At 45.3% G+C, this 23163-nt stretch overlaps 1 protein-coding gene across 2 annotated transcripts in view; it reads left to right on the forward strand.

Moving 5' to 3' along the window:
- Window positions 1-23163, forward strand: part of WBP1L (WW domain binding protein 1 like) — a 76466-nt gene that overhangs the window by 44295 nt on the left and 9008 nt on the right. Inside the window, exons 1-2 of one of the 2 annotated variants that reach the window (XM_075348606.1) lie at window positions 2614-2783; window positions 19713-19815. In XM_075348606.1, the coding sequence (XP_075204721.1) occupies window positions 2757-2783; window positions 19713-19815 (130 nt within the window). In that variant the 5' untranslated portion in view covers window positions 2614-2756. Of the gene's footprint in view, window positions 1-2613; window positions 2784-19712; window positions 19816-23163 lie in introns of those variants that run through there. The other variant, XM_075348605.1, reaches the window with a different exon arrangement.

Below are 23163 nucleotides of genomic sequence, written 5' to 3' on the forward strand. Positions count from 1 at the left end.
GGTTCCGCGTTGCTTCACCACTCCTGCAGACGGCCACCACCATCTGCCAACCTTGCTGTCAGTGCCTGGGCCACAAACCCAGACACCCAAGTGTTCACTCCTCTCACTTCAACCTCCTGTACTAAACTGTTCTTTTTCCCGCCTCCAGGCCTGTGAACTCCTCGGTGGGTGGGGCCAACTGCTTGGCTCCGCCCCACCTGGTGTGGACATCGGACACTGGAGGGAGGCAACAAGGGTTTTGTGTTTTGGCTGGTGTCCCTGTCTGATGGGGGTGGGGGTGTTTGTGTGTTATCTGTGACGACCTGGCTAGTCCAGGGCGCCACATCCTCACCAGCCAGCGTCTCTGGTCACTCTGAAGCCCAGAAATGGAGATATTAAATAGGATGAGGCAAATTGAAGCCCCAGTTTACCCCTTTTTTTTATGCAGGTGTTTGTCTTTCAAGGCTGACACAATGACGTAGTCTACAGCTGTTTTGTCACTGCCTTAGGACTCATCCAGACTTTTTTTTTCACTGTAGCAGTGCTATTTATGCACTCGTATCTATGATAATCTATGGCAGGGGTTCCAAACCTGTGGCTCAGGAGCCACATGTAGCTCGCGGGCCCATGATGTGTGGCTCACGAGTATCTTCTAGCTTGGTGCACAAGCACCAGGTTCCCTGATGGTGACTTTTGTTTTTTGAGTAGCCCACACAGAAGAGAAGATCTAAATGGGGGTATATCTTGGGGTGATTTCTGTGAAAAATCTGTGGCTGTCATTATACCGGTAATGGGGCTCTGGGTGTCACTACTGTGAGGGTCTGGAGCTGGATGTGGCTCGAGACCCTCTTTCAGAGCTGAATTTGGCTCTCAAGGTTAGAAAGGTTGGGGATCTCTGGTCTGAGGTAATTCACATGTCCCATGTTTTTATTTTGTTTTTCTCACGGACCAGTTTTCTACACACAATCATGGAGACGTCCAATTTTTTTTTTTTTTTTTTTTCACTTATTTTTTTCCATGAGTTTCGGATCAAGTTCACCAATACAAATCTATAGGTCCATGGAAAAAAAAACACACAAAAAAACAAATGGACAGCCATATGTGTGCTTTTGCTTTTTTTTTTTTTTTATTGTGCCTGTTTGAGAGCAGAAGCTTGAGAAACAGTGAACATTTTATTTGATTTTTTTTTTTTTTTTTTTACGCTGACACATTCAGTTTTCCATACAAGAAAATAGCTTCTGAGCCCTAAAGCCACAGTCAAACATGCGTGTCGCAGTCAATGTATGGATCATGGTTCACAGACCGGTCATAGGTTAAATGATTTGTGATTATGAATGTAACCTTAGGGTATGTGCGCACGTTGCTTTTTACCTGCTTTTTACCTGCTTTTTTGCTGCTTTTTCTTCTGCGCTGTTTAATGCCAAAATGGATGTGTTCTTCTATTCAAGCAAAGTCTATGGGAATTTGGGTTTCTTGTTCACACTATGTTGTTCAAAATGCTGCCTTTTTGTGGCAGAGCTTTGGTCAAAAACTCAGCTTTGCAGTGCAAAACCCAAATGGCAAAAACAATTGACATGTTGCTTCTTTGAAAAGCTGAGTTTTTGACCAAAGTTCTGCCACAAAAAGGCAGCATTTTGAACAACATAGTGTGAACAAGAAACCCAAATTCCCATAGACTTTGCTTGAATAGAAGAACACATCCATTTTGGCATTAAACAGCGCAGAAGAAAAAGCAGGTAAAAAGCAGGTAAAAAGCAACGTGCGCACATACCCTTACTCCATCAGCATCGGGATCTGTACTGAAAAAAAAATGTAACTCTATATTAATACAAAAAAAATTCCTTCGGGAAAGAAGGATCTTTTTAAGTTTCATTAGGTGACATTACATGTCCGGTTGGTCAGCGACGTCCACTCGGTGACATTAGATGTCAGGCTGGTGACCGACCATCCATTAAGTGACATTTACATGTCAGGTTAGTGAGTGACGTCCATTAGGCAACATTAGATAGGTTGGTGAGCGACATCCACTGATTACATTGGAAGTAAGGCTGGTGAGCGACGTCCACTAGGTGTCTTTACATGTCAGGCTGGTAAGCAACGACCACTTGGTGACATTACGTGTCAGGTTGGTGAGAGGTGTCTATTAGGCGTCAGGTTGGTGAGCGACGTCCATTAGGTGACCATTACATGACCGGTTGGTGAGAGACGTCCATTAGGCGTCAGGTTGGTGAGCAACGTCCAGTAGGGGACATGTAATGTCTGCTTGGTGAATCTTGTCCATTAGGTAACATTCCATGTCAGGTTGGTGAGCGACGTCCATTAGGTGACCATTACATGACTGGTTGGTGAATGTTGTCCATTAGGTAACATTACATGTCCGATTGGTGAGTGACGTCCATTAGGTGACCTTACATGTCAGGCTGGCGACTGACGTGTGGGCTCCAACACATTACAAGTCTGTGCAGTCACCTGATTTCCTTCTGGAGTGTTCGATAACTGCAGTCCCTAGCCCGGGTCCTGAAATGGTTAATGAACAGCTGTTTTGGCCGCTGAAGTGATGTCATTTCCAGCTTGGCAGCTGTCTCGGGTTTGTCAGGCTGGGGAGTGGAGTACGGCCAGTGCATGCTGTGTCCCGGGACCCTGTTTACTTAATAGTGCCTGCCAATAAGGCCTTGTTTAAATACGACCGCGGCGCGGCTGCCCGGGACACATGAGGAAACGCTGCTGCTGGAACTCTTTGTCAGATCGCACACTGCTCTGGAGAATGAGACTGCAGGATGCCTTTTCTTCTAGGCCTGAGACAGGTAAGACGACTCGTGATCAGAAAAGCCGTCTGTGTCACCCTGGGGCCGGGGTCTGGAACGTGAACTTGAGAGAAGTTTGCCCTATCTGAGCACTACAGACATGAGCCAGCATTCTCCGCTCGCCCGCGGTTCAGGAGAATAGGAGACACTTATCTGACTTATTACAGGAACCCCGGTTAACCTTTCTAGGCAACAATAGCAGAACAATCCACAGCTGGATTACCAATCCCGCTCAATATAAATATTCCATTTTGCAAGAACAGCTCCACAGCTATTGCTTTATTATATTTATAAATCAACATGCATTTAAGTCACCTGTAGGACCGCGTACAATAATGGTAAGGCTATGTGCGCACTAGAAAAGTGATTTTTCTCAAGAAAATTTCTTGAGAAACTTCTGGAAGTTGAAGATTACCGCACCTGCGGTAAAAAAATGCTCAAAAACCGCGGGAAAAACGCATGCGTTTTTCCCATGGTTTTGCTGTGATTTTTCCGCAGGTTGGTCCCTGTGGTTTTTTTATGCTGTAACTGCAATAAATAATATAGATAATAGATAATCGATAGACAGATAATGGATAGAGGGAAAGATGGATAGATGGAGAGATAGATAGATGAGAAAGACCTATATAATGTCCTGCCTCCCTGCATTTTCTAAGCTGGCACCCTTTTAGTGACTTTAATGTGGCACTAAGGGTGCCTAGCCTTGTATTTAGCCATAAAATAAATAATTAAAAAACCGACGTGAGGTCCCCCCATCTTTTGTAGCCAGCTAGGGTAAAGCAGACGGCTGCAGCCTGCAAACCACAGCTGGCAGCTTTACCTTGGCTGGTAATCCAAAACAGAGGGCACCCCACGCTGTTATTTTACATTAAAGAAATAATTTAAAACAAAAAACGTGCGGTCCCCCCCAAATTGGATCACCAGCCAAGGTAAAGCGGACAGCTGTGGTCTGGTATTCTCAGACTAGGGAGGTCCACTGTTGTTGGACACTCCCCAGCCTAAAAATAGCAGGCCGCAGCCGCCCCAGAAGTGGCGCATCCATTAGGCGTGCTAATCCTGGCGCTTCGCCCCAACTCATCCCGTTGCCCTGGTGCATTGGCAAACAAGGTAATATATGGGGTTGATGCCAGATGTGTAATGTCACCTGGCATCAAGCCCTGGGGTTCATGATGTCATGCGTCTATCAGATACCTGACATCACCAACCCAGTCAGTAAGAAATAAAACATTTTTTGTTGTCTATTTTTTATTTGAAAAAACACTGCCCGAAACATTCTCTCTTTCACCAATTTATTGAAAAGAACAATCAATTCCACGTCCGGCGTAATCCAATAAGGTGGTCCCACAGCGATCCATGCTATAGTTACTGTCCCAGTCCATGGGGAACAGAATGTTCCCCATTGGCTGGGAGAGCAATGCAGTGACCTGAGCTAACATCAATAGCCCAGGTCACTGCAGGGGATGACGAGCGCTGCTGTCAGGAGGATAGACGAGATCATTACCTGCTGTGATCATCTTCTGTACTGCTGACGTCAGTGCTGTCACTGACTTCTATGCCCGCCGTGTTGTCAGCAGTATCGCGAGAGCCCGTGACATCACCGCTAGTGACAATCTCGGGCCGCTTGCGAGACGGGCATAGACAGCAGTGACCGCGGCGACGTCAGGAGGCAGGAGATCATCACAGCAGGTAATGATCTCATCTCACCTCCTGACGGCAGCGATCGGCATCCCCGCGGCTGCACGCACTGCTGTCTGTCAGTGTCTGCCTGCGCTGCAGCGTGACAAGCAGCTGATACTGCGGGCAGACACTGACACACAATAGTGCAGGCAGCGGCGGGGCTGGAGCGGGACACAGACTGCACGGGCACCTGGAGGTCACATGGAAGTGCTTCTGTGCGGCATCCAGGGAGTGTGACGTCTGTGTTTACTCTGCTCCGCTTCCTCTTCCTGGCATAATGACATCACTCCCTGCAAAACCGCAGGCAGCGATGAGCATTACCGCAGGTAAATCGCGGGTATACCGCACATCATTTGCTACCTTTGCGGTATACCCCCGGTATTTCGCGATTACATTACAGTGCATGGAGTGAAATACCGGGGGTATACAAGCAGGTACCTGCAGAAAAGAAGTGACATGCACGTTTTCTCAAGAAATTCTTCAGAAAGAATTTTCTTGAGAAAAAAAACGCAGCGTGCGCACAGCTATTTTTTTTTTTTTTTTTCCATAGGTTTTGCTGGGAAATGTCTGCAGGAAGACCGCGGGTAAAACGGCCTAGTGCGCACAGGGCCTAAAGGTGCGCAGAACTAGATACATGGGAGCAGGCAATAAGAAGCTTCATAGGGTTACACATGGGTCACTATCTGTGCATGATTGACAATCCGCCATCGGGGACGCTAGAGCTTGCCATAATTTTAGCGAATATTGCTAATGTAAACATGGCGGCGATCACCCACCAAACAAGCAAAACGCTCAATCATTGGAAGATCGGATTATTTATGCGGCATAAAAATGGACGTTATCAGCAGCACATCGCGTGACGTGCTATTGATGATATGATCATAGTAACAATTGTTCTGTCTCCATCACTACTCATCATTTTGTATCAACAGGCTGGTAAACGAGCCCTCATTGACTTGAGTATGTTTGCTAATGCGTTCACAGGCCGAAATATTTGGGAGGAAAATGAGGGGTGCGTCTTGTAAGCCGAATGTAGCTTACCTGGAAGAGGTGCCGGAGAGGGGTCACAGGGGGCAGGGGCGATTGCTGCGGGCTGTGAGGCAGGGGCTGCCATCCTGAAATGTCGGTGGTGCAGGCCTCAAATAATGGTGCCCTGAGTCGGCGTGTGCACAGATGGAGCTCTCGGCTCAAGATCTCATTTGCTCACCATTGATTTACCAGCAGTTGACTTGAAGAAAATGGTGCCCAGAGATGGTGCATGCACAGATATGATTTCAGCTTGTCATTGAGCCAATAGCTCAATCTCTGCCCGTGCCGACTCCGGGTGCCAACTTTTTGAAGCCCGCACCACGGACAGTTTCTGGAAGTTCCTCCTGCCTCACAGCGCCCGCAACGAGCATCTGAGACACCTGTAGCATCGCCCTACTCCAGCACCCCCCCTGCCTAATGTGACCCCACTCCACCATCGCTGCCGCCCCCCCACTACCTCCGGTAAAACACCACCGGAATATAAGATGGACCCCATATTTTTATTTTTTATTTTCTCTAAATTTGGGGTGTGTCTTATAAAACGAAAAATACAGTACTTGAGGTCGTTTTTTTTTCTTGTGCATTGTTTACATTTTTGTGGGTTTTTTTTTTTTTTTTTTTTTTTTTTTTTTCTGCAGCTTTTATGTTCTTGGTATGTCATGTTTTAATTAAAGCTGCTTTATTTTGGATACTTCTTGTATTTTGGCTTTGACAAAACTTTATTGATACAATAATGTGCAGATCATATGCGTTTCAACTGCATAAGGCTGCTTTCACACTTGCGTTTAGCGCAATCAGCCGTTTTGGAGAATAGCTCAGTCCATTAACGCACTGCGCTATTCTCCATAGACTTGTATTGACGACGCACTGTAATGCAAGTGTCTGCGTTGCATCCGCTGGACGACGCTGAGTCGTTATTTTGACGCAGCATCGGGCGGAGGGAACGCTACATGTAGCGTTTTTTGGGTCGTTAAAATAACGCACCTTGACAGATTCTGTTAGAATTCGCCAAGGTGTCTAATGATTGTCTATGGTGGCGGATTCTGCCGCAATGCGCTAAGCAGCGGAATCCGCTGATGGATTCAGTCACGTTCTACTGAACATGCTCAGCATGTCCAGCAGAACAATCTAAATCGTTTAAAACCACTCCTGGTCTCTCTCTTTCTCTTTCTCTTTCTCTTATCACGGGCACGGCGCTGCACGGCTGTCACACTGCTCTGGCGGCTTTTCCTCGTTAGAATAATGAGTGGTCGGCATTTTCAATCTCTTATTCCTTGCTTCCACCGGCGCCTATGATTGGTTGCAGTCAGACCCGCCCCCACGCTGAGTGACAGCTGTCTCACTGCAACCAATCACAGCTGCCGGTGGGCGGGTCTATATCGTGCAGGAAAATAAATTTTAAAAAAAGGCGTGCGGTCCCCCCCAATTTTGATACCAGCCAAGATAAAGCCACACGGCTGAAGGCTGGTATTCTCAGGATGGGGAGCCCCACGTTATGGGGAGCCCCCCAGCCTAAAAATATCAGCCAGCAGCCGCCCGGAATTGCCGCATCCATTAGATGCGACAGTCCCGGGTCTCTACCCGGCTCATCCCGAATTGCCCTGGTGCGGTTGCAATCTGGGTAATAAGGAGTTAAAGGCAGCAGCCCATAGCTGCCACGAAGTCCTAGGATGATCATGGCAGGTGTATGAGACCCCCCCACGATTAATCTGAGAAAGTAAATAAGCACAAACACCCGAAAAAATCCTTTGTTTGGAATAAAAGCCAAAAAAAACCCAGTCTCTTTCACCACTGTATTAATCCCAAAAATACCCCTCCAGGTCCGACGCATCCAGCTCTGCTACATGAAGCTGACAGGAGTGCCTTAGAACACGACCGCTCTGTCAGCTCCACGCAGCAACTGAAGTGAGCCGCGTGATCAGCTGTGCCCTCATTCAGGTTATCCGCGGCCACCGCTATCATCAGGTGGAGGACTTCAGCTGTTGCCGCCGGTCACCTGAGTGACGGCCTCGCCAATCGCGCGTCTCACCTCTCGCTCTCTCTCTTTCTCTCTCGCGCTGTCTCTCTCATTTTCTAGAAGATGCTTCACCTCTTTTTTGCGCTTTGAAAACACACCGCATTAAAAACACATCATGGGAACTTAACATAAAAGGCTCACTCCTCTTAAAGGGAACCTGTCAGTGCAATATGCATCCAGAGCCACGAGCCGTTCTGGGTGTATATTGCTAATCTCTTCCTAACCGTCCATGTATCTAGTAGCATAGATAAAGAGATCTTTAGAAAAGTATTTCTAAACATCCTTTATGATATGCTAATCAGCGCAGGGACTAGTCACAAGTGTGTTGGTTCCTGAGCTCATTACGCCCTCTTAACAGGGTAGCACACACAGGGGCTTGCTAACATACTATTCATTGCCTGATTTGCACAGCTTAATCATCGGCAGTGACTCACGTACCGGTGTTCGTTGCATTGCATCAGACACAGAGCTTAGTCTGTACAGGGACTTCTGATCTATGCGTACTGACCCTAAGCGGTGACAAGACATAAGTATGCATATCACTGCTGATTATGATGCTGGGCAGTGAGCATTGGATAACATGTTAGCATGCCCCTGTGGGTGTGTTACCATGCTAAGAGGGCGGAATGAGCACAGGAACTAACGCCTTTGCAACTTGTCCCTGCGCTCATTAGTATATCATAAAGGATCTTTAGAAATACTTTTTCTAAAAATCTCTCTATCTATGCTACTAGATGCAGGGACAGTCAGGCAGGGATTAGCAATATACACCCAGAACTGCTCGTGGTTCTAGGTGCATATTGTACCTGACAGGTTCCCTTTAATGACTAAAGTGCCTCTGAGAACTGGTGTGCGCCTTGCCACAAATCTTACTCCAGTCTCAGAATGGAGTAAAATTTCTACTAGTCATGAGTTAGATGAGTTGTGGCATCACGCCCCTGATCAGCCCATGCAGAGTTGTCTGAAATTGGTGTAAAAACACATAAGGCTCTCTGCAAACAGTGCGGGGTATTTTTCTGTTTATTTTTTTATGCATTTTTGAGTGTAATTCTGTCATAAAACTGCATGCAAATCCTGATGCCAGCAAAGTTGATGAAAATCCTGAAGTGTAGTGCTCATGGTGTGCTCACATGAACATATGACTCTCACAATTATCGGATCGCATCACCCAGCACGGCTGGCTTCTCTCCTGACAGGAGCGGGTCGGCTGCATGTATTTCTATGCAGCTGAATCGCTTCTGTCCAGAGAGTGGCCGCCATACCGGGTGATGCCGATGCGACACTTGCGGAATCACTCGAAAGTGCGACTCCTTGCAGATTTAGTGTAGAAAATAATTTTCAACTTGTCAATTCTTTCAGTAGTTTTTCACCTATTGAATTCAATGGAAAAATGCACGTTTTTCGATGCATTTTTCTTACTAAGAGATGCAGAAATGGGGTAGAAATTTCTGCAAACAAAAACTCAACGCGTGCACATAACCTATAACCTCATAATTTGGGTGCAACTCCACGTTATTCAAAAATATGACTTTTCAAAGCGTAATCGCTTTGATAAATCAAAGCCAACGGGTATGTTTACCCTGCATGATATTCTGTGGGTTTTCTGTGCTAATTTACAGGCAGAAAAGCTGTAGCGTAAATTTCATCCTTGCCCTGCATAAAAAACAAATCTGCATCCACCATTGTTCTGCAGCGTGAATTGTAAGGATGAATTTCCACACTATATTTTATTGCCAGAGAATTGTTGAATTGTTTGTAGTGAAAGGGACAGTCGCAGAATTTTCCCTTGCAAAAACACAATGTGTTATATATGAGGCCTATGGGAATGTAACCAGAGGGTGTTGAGTTTGGGTCGTGAGACCCGTGTACTGTCTGGTCACTGCCGTCCGTGCTCGGACTGAGTTTCCCGAGGTCTGTATGAGCCCTTATGGCAAAGAATAACGTAATACAAGACCTTAATCGTTTATGGCCAAAGTCTGACCTGATGAACTTGTGATCCGCAAAGACAGAACTGCCTCCCTAAACATTTATAAATGTCACACAGCTGCAGTTCACAGGCCGTGCCCATGGCACTCCCCTCTGGACAAAATTTAAAAATGCCTTTTCCCGTAAGCCGTTTCAAAAAACATTTTGAGGTTCATTTTACAACTGCAACGCAATGATAATTCTGTCCCTCAGTGTAGCTTCCCTTTCAGAAGAAGCCAATAACTCGTTATTTTTGTTGTGAATTCCAAGAAGTTGTTTTCTTCTCCTTCTACAATGATTTTAATAGAATGCTGGCAGGATGGGGTTAAATGACATTAGTCGAAAAACACAATTTCGGGTCACCCTGAAAGACCTTGCCCTGTGCTCAGTGTGTGACTTTCGGTGAGCTCAGCAGCCACTATCCAAATAAGAAAGTAAATAATTTTACAGTCCGCGACCTGAAAGGGGAACAGTAGCGAATGACTCTGCTGGTTCCCATTCGGGAATAGGAGCCCTGCCAAGTATTTGTCCCGAACCTTCTCTGAACTGCACATTTAGCACAGCAATCCTTTCCAGCCCTCCTTTCAGACATACTTTCCCTAGCACATGTTCCTCAGTATAAAGTTCCTGGGATATAACCGGCTCAGCAGGCCGCCTGATTTGTTTTCGTGTTTTCACTCAATTAATGGCTTTTACTACTACAGGTTTTTACTAAAGAAAGATTAAAATCCTTAAATAGTGCAGGCTGCTCCCAAGTGACCGAATAAGATTAAATAAACGAACGAAACGCAAGAATGTGACTTTGTATTGTGTATTTTTGTATTTTTCTTGTGGGGTTTTTAGGGTCGGAGTGGGAAGGGGAATCTTTTAGTATTCATGCCTATATTTTTATAAAATTTTAAAGACCCAAATGTATGACTGTGACAGTCTTAGGCCCCCTTCACACATCCGTGTTTCCGGTTTGTTTTGACGTCTGTTTTAATACGTACCTGACACACTGACATACGCAGACCCATTAAAATCAATGGGTCTGCACACATGTCCGTGTTTTTTCATGTCTGTTTTTAATGTCTGGTTTTCTCCTGCAGCATGGGTGTCACACGGACCACACACTGATGTGATCCCCTGTGATATTAGTGTGACATGTAACGGATAAAAGGCGTGTCTTTGAAATAAAATTATTTTTCTATACTCGCGTGTCTCCAGCGCTGCTGTCACTTGCTTCTGGGCCCGCTGATTATGCGCATGAATATTCACTGCAACTCTGAGCCAGAAGCAGCAGCGCCGGGGACAGGTGAGTAAAAAGTCCCTGTTCTCCATGTGTTACCACAGATAGCGCATGGAGAACACATGTGAGCCATAAGCACCTACAGCGCCCCACGGGACAGGTGGTTAACATACTTGTTGCTGGGCCGTTGAGGGTCGGGACAGGCGATGTCACGGGTGGCCTTGCCCGGTCAGTTGCCCCGATGCGTGCAGTAAAAGGAAGGGGAAGCTGGGTGATTGGGGAAAGTTTGTCATGATGCCACCTGTGCTATGCAGCCAGGGAGTAGTCGCCGCTGCAGACTTCCTCGCCGGGACAGGTGTTATGGCAGCCAAGATGGTGTTGCTCCCCACAGGTGGAGCAGGTTCCGGGTGGATGACAGGGGGTTGGCAGTCCCTTTAGAAGTGCCTGGAGCGTGGGGCGGTGGCATTGCTAATCCAGCTAATTCCAGGTTCCTTTACTCACTGATTTTAAAGCTCCACCTAGGTGCTGATCTCTGCCGTTGTGAGCCCCAGTCAATCCCAAGCAAGTAAAGGGGCCACCACCGGTGTTTGAAGAGAGAGAATGTCCTTTTCCTAGGTTGTCCCCCTCAGCGGTTAGGTACCCAGGCTGAGCTCCCGAGCACCGTGAAGTTCAAGAGTTCCAGAGGTGTCTTGTCAGAACGATGGCCCCGACTCGTCTGTCTCATGTGAGTGTGCTGAGCCTACTTCTACCCCCCCAGGTGGCTGGCTTCAGTGACCGAGAAGTCCCAAGCATTGTGGTGTCCACCCCCCTGCCTACCTGAGCCATCCTACCCTGTGACAAGGCTCCTAAGCTGTATGTAGAGTGGAACACCAGTGAATACCCCCCACCCCCCTTTAACTGAGATGGATACCGCACCTTAACTGAGGTAGATTACCCTGTGCTGACTAGAGCCTCAGTGGCGCCACGCACCTTCAACACGGACCGTGAAATATGTGCGTTTTTATCACAGACGTGTGAAAGGGGCCTTAGGGTTTATACATACTTGCCACCTGTCCTGCGTCTGGGGAAAAAAGGATCATTTATACTCCTTGATGATAAAGCTGAAGCTACATGGTGGAACACTACAGCAATTTTTGGGCAAGTGTACTAAATTCTCATTTTAATTTTTATTTATTTTTTTGAACGCTTTTATCTTATATAATATAAATTTAATATATATATATTTGATTACAATATTAAAGTGGACAAATTACTGATAAATCGCAGGCGGCTTGCATTGAAGTCTGTGGCATGCAAGTCACTTGCAACCAGCGTCTGAAAAACGAACGCATCCGGAACCATTTCCTACTGCATTGCGGTAAGTCGCAATGTAATACCGTTGGAAATCATTGACACTACAGGCGCTCTGCTCTGGTCAGTAATGACTTTTGATCGTATTAATCACAAAATATCTCCAGCACTACAGATGCTCCTTGTAAATGCCGCTCTTCACTTTCTTCAAGTGCGAACAATTCCAATAAGGAATATGGCCCCACTTCTTTTTTTTTTTTTCTTTTTTTTTCTTCACTCTCCTAACTTTTCCACGTCCAAGGGAAAAATGGCTAGATTATTCTGATTAGACTTTGATCAGAGTGCGATAATGAGTATCATGTAACTTTTTCGCTACTGGAGAAAGTTAAAAATTCTCCACCTTCTCCTCCATTCTGATAGTCCATGAAAATCGTAATACACTCTGTCATCTGTATCTGATTTCCCCCCCCCCCCCCCCAAGGACCCATTGACTTGCATTGCCAATTTTGCTCCAAACCCAGGACTCGAAACCGAACATGTTTCCGCAATTTTCTGCAGATTTCTCAGTCCGTGAAAAATCCCAGCCATGTTAGTGACCCCATAGACTGACAGTTTTTGAGTGATATCTGTGAAAACTATACCACTCAATGAGAGGCGCGAACATGTGATTGAAGCCACGTTTTTTTTTTCACTACCGGTGTTTGTGCAGAAAATCTGCATTTAACAGTTCGAACGAGGACACGATCTCATTAACACGGAGATGCTGCCGAGCTGTGCGTATTTGTTGCTATCAGATTTTCTGGTGAAACTGGAAGGCTGCATGTAAAAAAAAAATATAAAAAAAATGCTTTAATTGCAGAATCATGGAATTCTGCATTTAAAATGCATTTTAAAAAATACTGTTTTAGGGCAAAATACATCAAATAAACACTGCAAAAAAATAATATATCTGAGCAGATTACAATTGTGTACTTTGGTGTAGATGCCTACATAAAAATGCAATGTGAAAATGATTACAGTGATTTCGTACATGGGAACATGGTCTTGCAGTAAATATACGTTTCTTAATAAAATATACTAAAGGCTGCTTTACACCAGACAATCTATCGTGCGATAGATCGTCGGGGTCACGTTTTTTGTGACGCACATCCGGCATCGCTGGCGATGCCTGCCTGTGTGACACCTCCTAGCGACGCAGTATCGCTCACAAATCGTGAGTCGTGTACTGCTCGCTAGGTTCCATAATATCGTTTAATTTAGTTGTTCATCGTTTCCGTGGTAGCACACGTCGCTCCGTGTGACACCCCGGGAACGATGAACAGCAGCTCACCTGCGTCCGCGGCCGCCGCCGGCTATGTGAAGGAAGGAGGTGGGCGGGATGTTTACGTCCCGCTCATCTCCGCCCCTCCGCTTCCATTGGCCGGCGGCCGTTTGACGTCACTGTGACGCCGAACGTCCCTCCCACTCCAGGAAGTGGACGTTCGCCGCCCACAGCGTGGTCGCACGAGAGGTAAGTACGTGTGACGGGGGTTACTGACTTTGTGCGACACGGGCAGTGATTTGCCCGTGACGCAAAAAGGACGGGGGCGGGTACGATCGATTTGTGAAATTGCACAATCGGTCGTATCGTGTAAAGCAGCCTTAGGCTATGTGCCCACGCTGCGGATTTTGCCGCGGATTTCCCGAAAATCTGCAGCAGCGGCACTTCCAAGCCATTTCAATGGAATTTTGGAAATGCTGTGTCCATGCTGCGGATTTTTCCGCTGCGGATTTGCCACGGATTTTGATCCGGAAAAATCTGCAGCATGTCAATTGTTTGGTGCAGATTTGGTGCGGATTTTTGGTTTTGAATGGGGAAAAAAAAAAAAAAGTCGCGTATTTTCAGGCAGAAAAATCCGCAGGTACATTCTACCGTGGACACATAGCCTTAAGAGCTCATTGTAACCTTGGCATGGCTGGGTGATTAAAGCATTGTTCTGCCCATAGGTTTTGCATGCTTCTCCCTCCTCCTCTCTTGAATGGAAGGCGTGGTGCTGAGATGGTGTATTAGATGTGTAGGGGATCCTCCAAAAGAGATATTCTGTATGTTAGATTTCCGTTCCAATGGCAAAGCAAAGCCTGCATGTTTATCACAGAGTCAAAATAAACGGCTGATACATGCCTTGGCTTTACTAAGGGGTGCTTCACACACAGCGAGCTCGCTGCCGAGATCGCTGCTGAGTCACGCTTTTTGTGACGCAGCAGTGACCTCATTAGCGATCTCGCTGTGTGTGACACTGAGCAGCGATCTGGCCCCTGCTGCGAGATCGCTGCTCGTTACACACAGCCCTGGTTCGTTTTCTTCAAAGGCGCTCTCCCGCTGTGACACACAGATCGCTGTGTGTGACAGCGAGAGAGCGACAAATGAAGCGAGCAGGGAGCAGGAGCCGGCGTCTGACAGCTGAGGTAAGCTGTAACCAAGATAAACATCGGGTAACCAAGGTGGTTACCCGATATTTACCTTAGTTACCAGCTTCTGCAGCTCTCACGCTGCCTGTGCTGCCGGCTCCGGCTCTCTGCACATGTAGCTGCTGTACACATCGGGTTAATTAACCCGATCTGTACAGCAGCTAGGAGAGCAAGGAGCCAGCGCTAAGCAGTGTGCGCGTCTCCCTGCTCTCTGCACATGTAGCTGCATTACACATCGGGTTAATTAACCCGATGTGTACTGTAGCTAGGAGAGCAAGGAGCCAGCGCTCAGTGTGCGCGGCTCCCTGCTCCCTGCACACACAGCTAAGCGGTGTGCGCTGGTAACTAATGTAAACATCGGGTAACCATACCCGATGTTTACCTTAGTTACCAGTCTCCGCAGCTTCCAGACGGCGGCTCCGTGCAAGCGCAGCGTCGCTTGCACGTCGCTGCTGGCTGGGGGCTGTTCACTGGTCGCTGGTGAGATCTGCCTGTTTGACAGCTCACCAGCGACCATGTAGCGATGCAGCAGCGATCCTGACCAGGTCAGATCGCTGGTCGGATCGCTGCTGCATCGCTAAGTGTGAAGGTACCCTAAGTCACAAAATAAGTAATCTTGCCACTTTTTCACTGTCCTCTCAGGCAATTTTTTAGATTCATACTTCCTGTCCTTTCAGGAAGTGTATACAGCAGGCTCATTATCATCACAGACAGGATTACAAAGACATGTAAAATCTATATACACAGCTGATAACAGGCTCCACCAATAACTATTAGAAATGTCACATCTGATCCTGCTCCTTCTCCCTTCACAGTGACTTTTTCACATTTCTTAGATGCTTCAATATAAAAATAAGGGTAAGGAGATGTGCGCACATGTGCGTAATTCATGCAGTTATGCTGCGCTTTGTAGCGCAGCGTAACTGCATGCGTCCTGCGTCCCCTGCACAATCTATGGAGATTGTGCAGGGGCCGTGCGCACGTGGCGTCTTAGAGCGCAGCGCTTCGGCTGCTACCCGAAGCGCGCGTTCTAAGAAGTGACATGTCACTTCTTCCGTGCGCTTTGCTGGCAGCCCCTGTTCTGTCTATGGCAGGAGCTGCAGGCAGAGCGCACGTTCTCTGCCGGCACCATGCGCTTCAGAACGGAGATTTTCAGCTGCGCTCTGAAGCGCACCTTGTAGGTGCGGTGCAGAGCGCACACGTGCGCACATAGCCTTAACACAAAATGTAATTTTCTGAGAACATAGATTAAATTTTTTTTCTCTTAGAAAAATCATAGACTTTGTTACCCTCAGAGCAGTATAAACCCAGTGACACAGACCCCGATTCCAAACTGTATTACTTGACTGTTTCTTGAAGGCCTCTTCTGCAGTGCTAGACTCTTCATTATGTGCATGCACTGAGGAGTCCTTGATGTTAATAAGCTACATTACTATCCCAAGAAGCTGCAAAATCCCTAGTACATACCCTTATTATCTCCCGCCTGGATTATTGCAACCTCCTGCTCTGTGGTTTTCCTTCTAACAGCCTTGCACCCCTACAATTTATTCTAAACTATGCGGCCCGACTAATCCACCTCTCCCCCCGCTACTCCCCGACCTCTCCTCTTTGCCAATCCCTTCACTGGCTTCCCATTGCCCAACGACTCCAGTTCAAAACCCTAATCATGAGCTACAAAGCCATCCACAACCTGTCTCCTCCATACATCTGTGACCTAGTCTTCCGGTACTTACCTGCACATAACCTCCAATCCTTACAAGATCTGCTTCTCTACTCCTCTGATCTCCTCTTCCCACCATCGCATACAAGATTTCTCCCGTGCCTCCCCCATACTCTGGAATGCTCTGCCACAACATATCAGACTCTCTCCTACCTTGACAACCTTCAAAAGGAACCTGAAAACCCACCTCTTCCGACAAGCCTACAACCTGTCGTAACCCTCGGTCTGATATAGCGCCGCATGACCATCTCCACCCTCACCTACTGTATCCTCACCCATCCTTGTAGACTGTGAGCCCTCGCGGGCAGGGTCCTCTCCCCTCCTGTACCTCTTTGTGCCTTGTATTGTTTATGTACTTGTTCCTATTATGTATACATACCCCTTTCACATGTAAAACGCCATAGAATAAATGACGCTATAATAAAAGCTATAATTTTATCCTTGACTGCTTCTGATTGACAGGTTTCTTCCCAAGTGCAGTATCATTAGAGAAGCTGTCAGTCAGTGGGAGCAGTCACAGCTCATGAATTAAAGGACTCTATCTCCCACTCAAAATGGAGAGTAATCCCAATTCTGTAGTGGATAACCAGGGAACTGGCTGCAAGAGTAAAGTGGGAAGTGAGAATGGAGTATAGAAATTGCATTAAGGAATGTAAAAGGCCTCCCTACAAAGATAGTTAGGTCATATTTAGAAATTTATTTTGGGAATTAATCTGCTTATAAAGAGAAGTGCATTCCAGAAAACTGGCGCAGCATGAGAAAATTGTTGGGAGAAGTAGGAGGTTATTGTATATGGCCTACAAAATGTAGACCAAAAGTATGGTGGTAGAAATAAGAGCAGATATGCAGTAGCATAGCACTGACGAGTTAACACTGTATTATAAAGGAGATGAGGAAACAAAGCAGTGATCCAGGATGGATTGTACTTTATAGTTGCTGGGCAGAGAGAAATCTTCAGAGGCTTCATAAAATTGATGTATTTTGGTCTAAACATGTTTGCTTATGAAACTTGAAGGTGGTTATTTATATTTTTAATTTTTCCTCATCCCTGCTAATGATTTATAGAAGGCTGTACATGTATAGTGCTTACAAGCTCTTTTCTTCTGAGCTTGTAAGCGCAGCCCTGAGGCCTGGACAGAAAAGTCTAGAGCCTACCTCCGCTTCAGATACTGCAGAGATACAGTTAGGTCCAGAAATATTTGGACAGTGACACAAGTTTTGTTATTTTAGCTGTTTATAAAAACATGTTCAGAAATACAATTATATATATAATATGGGCTGAAAGTGCACACTCCCAGCTGCAATATGAGAGTTTTCACATCCAAATCGGAGAAAGGGTTTAGAAATCATAGCTCTGTAATGCATAGCCTCCTCTTTTTCAAGGGACCAAAAGTAATTGGACAAGGGACTCTAAGGGCTGCAATTAACTCTGAAGGCGTCTCCCTCGTTAACCTGTAATCAATGAAGTAGTTAAAAGGTCTGGGGTTGATTACAGGTGTGTGGTTTTGCATTTGGAAGCTATTGCTGTGACCAGACAACATGCGGTCTAAGGAACTCTCAATTGAGGTGAAGCAGAACATCCTGAGGCTGAAAAAAAAGAAAAAATCCATCAGAGAGATAGCAGACATGCTTGGAGTAGCAAAATCAACAGTCGGGTACATTCTGATAAAAAAGGAATTGACTGGTGAGCTTGGGAACTCAAAAAGGCCTGGGCGTCCACGGATGACAACAGTGGTGGATGATCGCCGCATACTTTCTTTGGTGAAGAAGAACCCGTTCACAACATCAACTGAAGTCCAGAACACTCTCAGTGAAGTAGGTGTATCTGTCTCTAAGTCAACAGTAAAGAGAAGACTCCATGAAAGTAAATACAAAGGGTTCACATCTAGATGCAAACCATTCATCAATTCCAAAAATAGACAGGCCAGAGTTAAATTTGCTGAAAAACACCTCATGAAGCCAGCTCAGTTCTGGAAAAGTATTCTATGGACAGATGAGACAAAGATCAACCTGTACCAGAATGATGGGAAGAAAAAAGTTTGGAGAAGAAAGGGAACGGCACATGATCCAAGGCACACCACATCCTCTGTAAAACATGTTGGAGGCAACGTGATGGCATGGGCATGCATGGCTTTCAATGGCACTGGGTCACTTGTGTTTATTGATGACATAACAGCAGACAAGAGTAGCCGGATGAATTCTGAAGTGTACCGGGATATACTTTCAGCCCAGATTCAGCCAAATGCCGCAAAGTTGATCGGACGGCGCTTCATAGTACAGATGGACAATGACCCAAAGCATACAGCCAAAGCTACCCAGGAGTTCATGAGTGCAAAAAAGTGGAACATTCTGCAATGGCCAAGTCAATCACCAGATCTTAACCCAATTGAGCATGCATTTCACTTGCTCAAATCCAGACTTAAGACGGAAAGACCCACAAACAAGCAAGACCTGAAGGCTGCAGCTGTAAAGGCCTGGCAAAGCATTAAGAAGGAGGAAACCCAGCGTTTGGTGATGTCCATGGGTTCCAGACTTAAGGCAGTGATTGCCTCCAAAGGATTCGCAGCAAAATATTGAAAATAAAAATATTTTGTTTGGGTTTGGTTTATTTGTCCAATTACTTTTGACCTCCTAAAATGTGGAGTGTTTGTAAAGAAATGTGTACAATTCCTACAATTTCTATCAGATATTTTTGTTCAAACCTTCAAATTAAACGTTACAATCTGCACTTGAATTCTGTTGTAGAGGTTTCATTTCAAATCCAATGTGGTGGCATGCAGAGCCCAACTCGCGAAAATTGTGTCACTGTCCAAATATTTCTGGACCTAACTGTAGGTCTGCCCCACATAACCACATCAGAACGTACATGGTTCTGGCCATACGCTTCTGAAGAAAGGGAGGGGGGGCAAAAAAAAAAAAAAAATATATATATATATATATAATATATTATTATGTGCAATCTTAAGGAAAATAAGTACATTGCCTGTCAAACCACCTACTATACATAATTTTGTTGATGTTGTTATAGCTCTGTATTAGCTGTAGCTTTCATTTATTGCTTCATTAAATTGGTGGTTTTATTTTATATTAATTTTTTTTTTTTTTTTTGTCAGAGGCCATATCCTTGGGGAACGATTTATTTTTCCGTTTGACGCACATCAGTCTATGCTGGTGATGACATTGGGAAAACTGTTGTTTACTACTAAGATTATATTGTTGGATGGAATGTGGGATTTTTGTGTTTCTCTATAAATGTCCCCTCTGTCTCCACTCTTCTAGATGATAGGTCATCCGCTGAAAATCATACTGAATTTTTTTTATAAAACCTCATGAAAGCAACTTTTTTTTTTTTTTTTTTTTTTTTTATGCATAATACTTGTGTAGGGTTTATGTTCAGTGTCGTGGTTTCCATTTATAAAGGATCTAATGGAGTCCTGGTATTTTTGAGCAAAAGAAACCCCCCGCACCCTGATGCTTCCTCATATTTATAGCATTATACAGCTTTTTTTTTTTTTCCTCTCTGTATATTTACATTGATATTTTATTTTCTTGTAGGATAAGGAAACCTGCATCGGAGTCAACAATCAGAGTTACATATGTGAAACGGGTCACTGCTGTGGACAATCTCAGTGTTGCAATTACTACTATGAACTATGGTGTAAGTCAGTTTTTATTCATTCTTGCGGTTTTACAATTATAAAGTTTTTTTTATATCCCCCCCGCCTTTATTCTTTTATATCCCCCCCCGCCTTTATTCTTTTACACCCCCACCTTTATTCTCTTATCCCCCGCCTTTTTTCTTTTTATCCCTCCCGCCTTTATTCTTGCATCCCTCTCGCCTTTATTTATTTATTTTTTTTTTCTCCGCCTTTTTTTTTTTTCCCGCCTTTATTCTTTTATGCCCCCTAGCCTTTATTCTTTTATGCCCCCTAGCCTTTATTCTTTTATGCCCCCTAGCCTTCTTTTCTTTTTATCCCCCGCCTTCTTTTCTTCTTTTATACCCCCAGACTTCGTTTGTTCTTTTATCCCCTCAGCCGTTTGTTCTTTTGTTCTTTCTCTCTTGCCTCACTTTTGTCTTCTTCTTCTTTTTTTTTTTTTGTCTTTAATCCATAATCTAGAATATTTATATATCTGCACACAGCAGTTACCATTTACTCCATGTTAGTAGAGGGGATAAGTAATTTATGTGTTTTGTGTGCTCTGAATTTCCCTCCTGTTTCTGGGCAGAATGTAACATGATCAAAAGAGAGTCGGGGCACTTCTTCGCACCCCCTGCGTGCCTCCATCTGTGGTGGGTGTACAAAGTATTTGGATGCTCAGATCTAGTAAACAAGACCTGACAGTTCCAGATTTTCCTCATGATCAGCAAACTGCCTCACTAGCTATAAACATGTTCTCTGTAATAATATATTATTCCTCTGTGAAGTTATCAACAAGACTCGAAATCAAATTGATGTGGCCGGGGATTAAAGAATATGATCTGCCAGCAGGTGGACGTCTGGTATAAAAGTAGATACTGCGCTTAATGTGGAAGAATTTCCATCAACCCCCACAAGGAATATAAGGCTGCATGGACATATATTAGATATTGGTGAAATACCAATCTGTACCGGAGCGCATTTATTACTGGCTCAAAGGATTCACATGGAGTAGTATTTTAACACTGCCGGGTCTGCTGGGGTCTAGCCCTTTCTATTTACCTCTGCACATTTTTCTTCATGTTTCTGTAATCCTTGATGGTGGGTATGTAAAACTTAAAGGGGTAGTCCATAGAATTTTATATATTACTGAAATGCCACCCACAGATTTAACCAAAAATAAGTAAATAATATTAACACCCCCCTTACCCCCACCTTCACACAAATTCCCCGTCGGTTCTTTGCAGACATGCTCCTTTCCCTGATGGTCTGTTCTTTTTGGTCTCCTTCCAACACACTAATTTCCTGCTCTGCCAATCGGTGGCTTGGGTGGGTCCTTTATTGAGGCCCATGATTGGCTGAGTAGGCATCTATGGCCTTTTCCAATGTTGTGAGGATGGGACCCAGAAGCTCAGATCCGTGGAGACTGGATGATCTCCGTTCGTCTTCAGGAGATTCATGGAACTACAACCCCCCCCCCCCTCTCCCCACCCCCACCTCCCCAAAAAAAAAAAAAGCGGAATGAAGAGTGTTCAATCCCCTTCATTGTTCCCCAGATGAAGCATCATACTTGCAAGTGTGACTGTTCCTAGCACTGCAGATCAGTGAATGGGACTGAGCTGCAGTTTTAGTAAAATGCGCAAACAGCGGAGTCTGTGTAATCGATAGACTAGCGTCAGTGCCACAGCCTATTCATGCTTCTGATTGTTGAGGGTTTAACCACTGGGCTTTCCACAAATGAAAAGTTGACTCCCAATCCCAAAGTGTACACAGATGATCCCTTTTAGGGATTATCTCACAATCTATTCATCATATATTGACAGGATAGTCCCATAGACTTGCATAATCAATCACTGCTTCCTTCAAAGTCCACTAGAGACTGGAGAACCTGCAGATGTTTGGGTTCATCAAGTCCAACCAAACTTTAGAGAAAAAAAAAAAATCCAGTTTGGGACTGGACTTTAAACCGAACATCTGCCCAGACACCGAACCCCATAAGTCTATGGGGACCTGAACGTTGTGCTGTTAAATGGTGGTAGAAAGGGCTAGGGGTTTTAGAGCAGGACAGTTATACTTAAGAGTCTCCCGCTCTTCTTTTATCTCCGCTCATTAACCCTCATACATATTCACAGCTTACCCGCCCACCGTCAGTCCTGGTGTCTGTGATTTGTTGCAGCCAGACCACTTCCCCACTCTGTGTGACATCACCTGTGATTGGTTGGAATCACACACATGGTCTGCCTCTCTGTAGTGGTGTAAAAATAAATTGGTGTGGGGTTGCCCCATGTGAGCTACACAGTGCAGATAAAGCGTACGGCTGCAGCCTCCAGCCATCTGCGTATCTTGGCTGTGTATCAAAATAAGAGGGACTCCATGCGGCTTTAAAAAAACAAAAAAAAAACAAATTGTGCGGTCCCCCGCCCCCTATTTTGATACCCAGCCATGATAAATCTAACAGCTAGGTGCTGGTATACTCAAGCTAGGGAGGCTCATGGTTATTGGGCCCTCCCAGCTTAAAAATAGCAGCCTACAGCCACTCAGAACTGTCTCATGCATTAGATGGGACAATTCCGGCACTGTATCCTGCTCATCCCAATTTTGCCCTGGTGCAGTGGCAATTAGGGTAATATAAGGGGTTAATGACGACTCACAGGTTGCCGCTAAGCCCTAGATTAGTAATGGAAGGAGTTTGAGACACCCCCCCCATCCCATTACTAATACTATAAGTGAAAAGAAATAAACACAAACGCCGAAAAAATCCTTTATTTGAAATAAAATACAAAAAAAAACCCTTTCTCCAATTTATTAACCCCAAACACCCAGTTCCAATGTAATCCACACGAGGTCCCAGGACAATCCCTTCTCTGCTACATACTGAAGTCGCAGCTTGTGGGCACATTAGAAAACATGACCTCCCCCTGTGGCTTCAGGCACAGACTGACTGAGCCACAGCTGTGAGCGGTGACGTTACTCAGGTTATCTGCAGTCACAGCTGGAGGTTCCCATGGTACGCCACCTATGACTGCAGGTAAACTGACCTCAAGTGACCTCATTGAACTCTGTGACCTGACCTCAGGGGAACTTATTCAGCTCGAGACCTGCATCTCCTAGCAGAAAACTTTGGGTTCGTTTGTCTAAGAGCTGCAGATATGATGCTGACATTTTATACATCAAATTCCTGCACCAATACTGCATCTCCTGGCAAAGAAAAAAAAAATCACATCCAAACGCGATGCAGTTTTTCTTCTTGAAATTATTTTATTAGGGAAATATCATTAGAGGTGTCATGGTCAGACACCTCTGGACCTACTATAGACACAGTCACTTATCCACACATACTTCTACTTCTGTTAATGAAGCTTAGCCAT

This window comes from Anomaloglossus baeobatrachus, chromosome 5, assembly GCF_048569485.1.
Source record: "Anomaloglossus baeobatrachus isolate aAnoBae1 chromosome 5, aAnoBae1.hap1, whole genome shotgun sequence".
NCBI classification, from domain to species: domain Eukaryota; kingdom Metazoa; phylum Chordata; class Amphibia; order Anura; family Aromobatidae; genus Anomaloglossus; species Anomaloglossus baeobatrachus.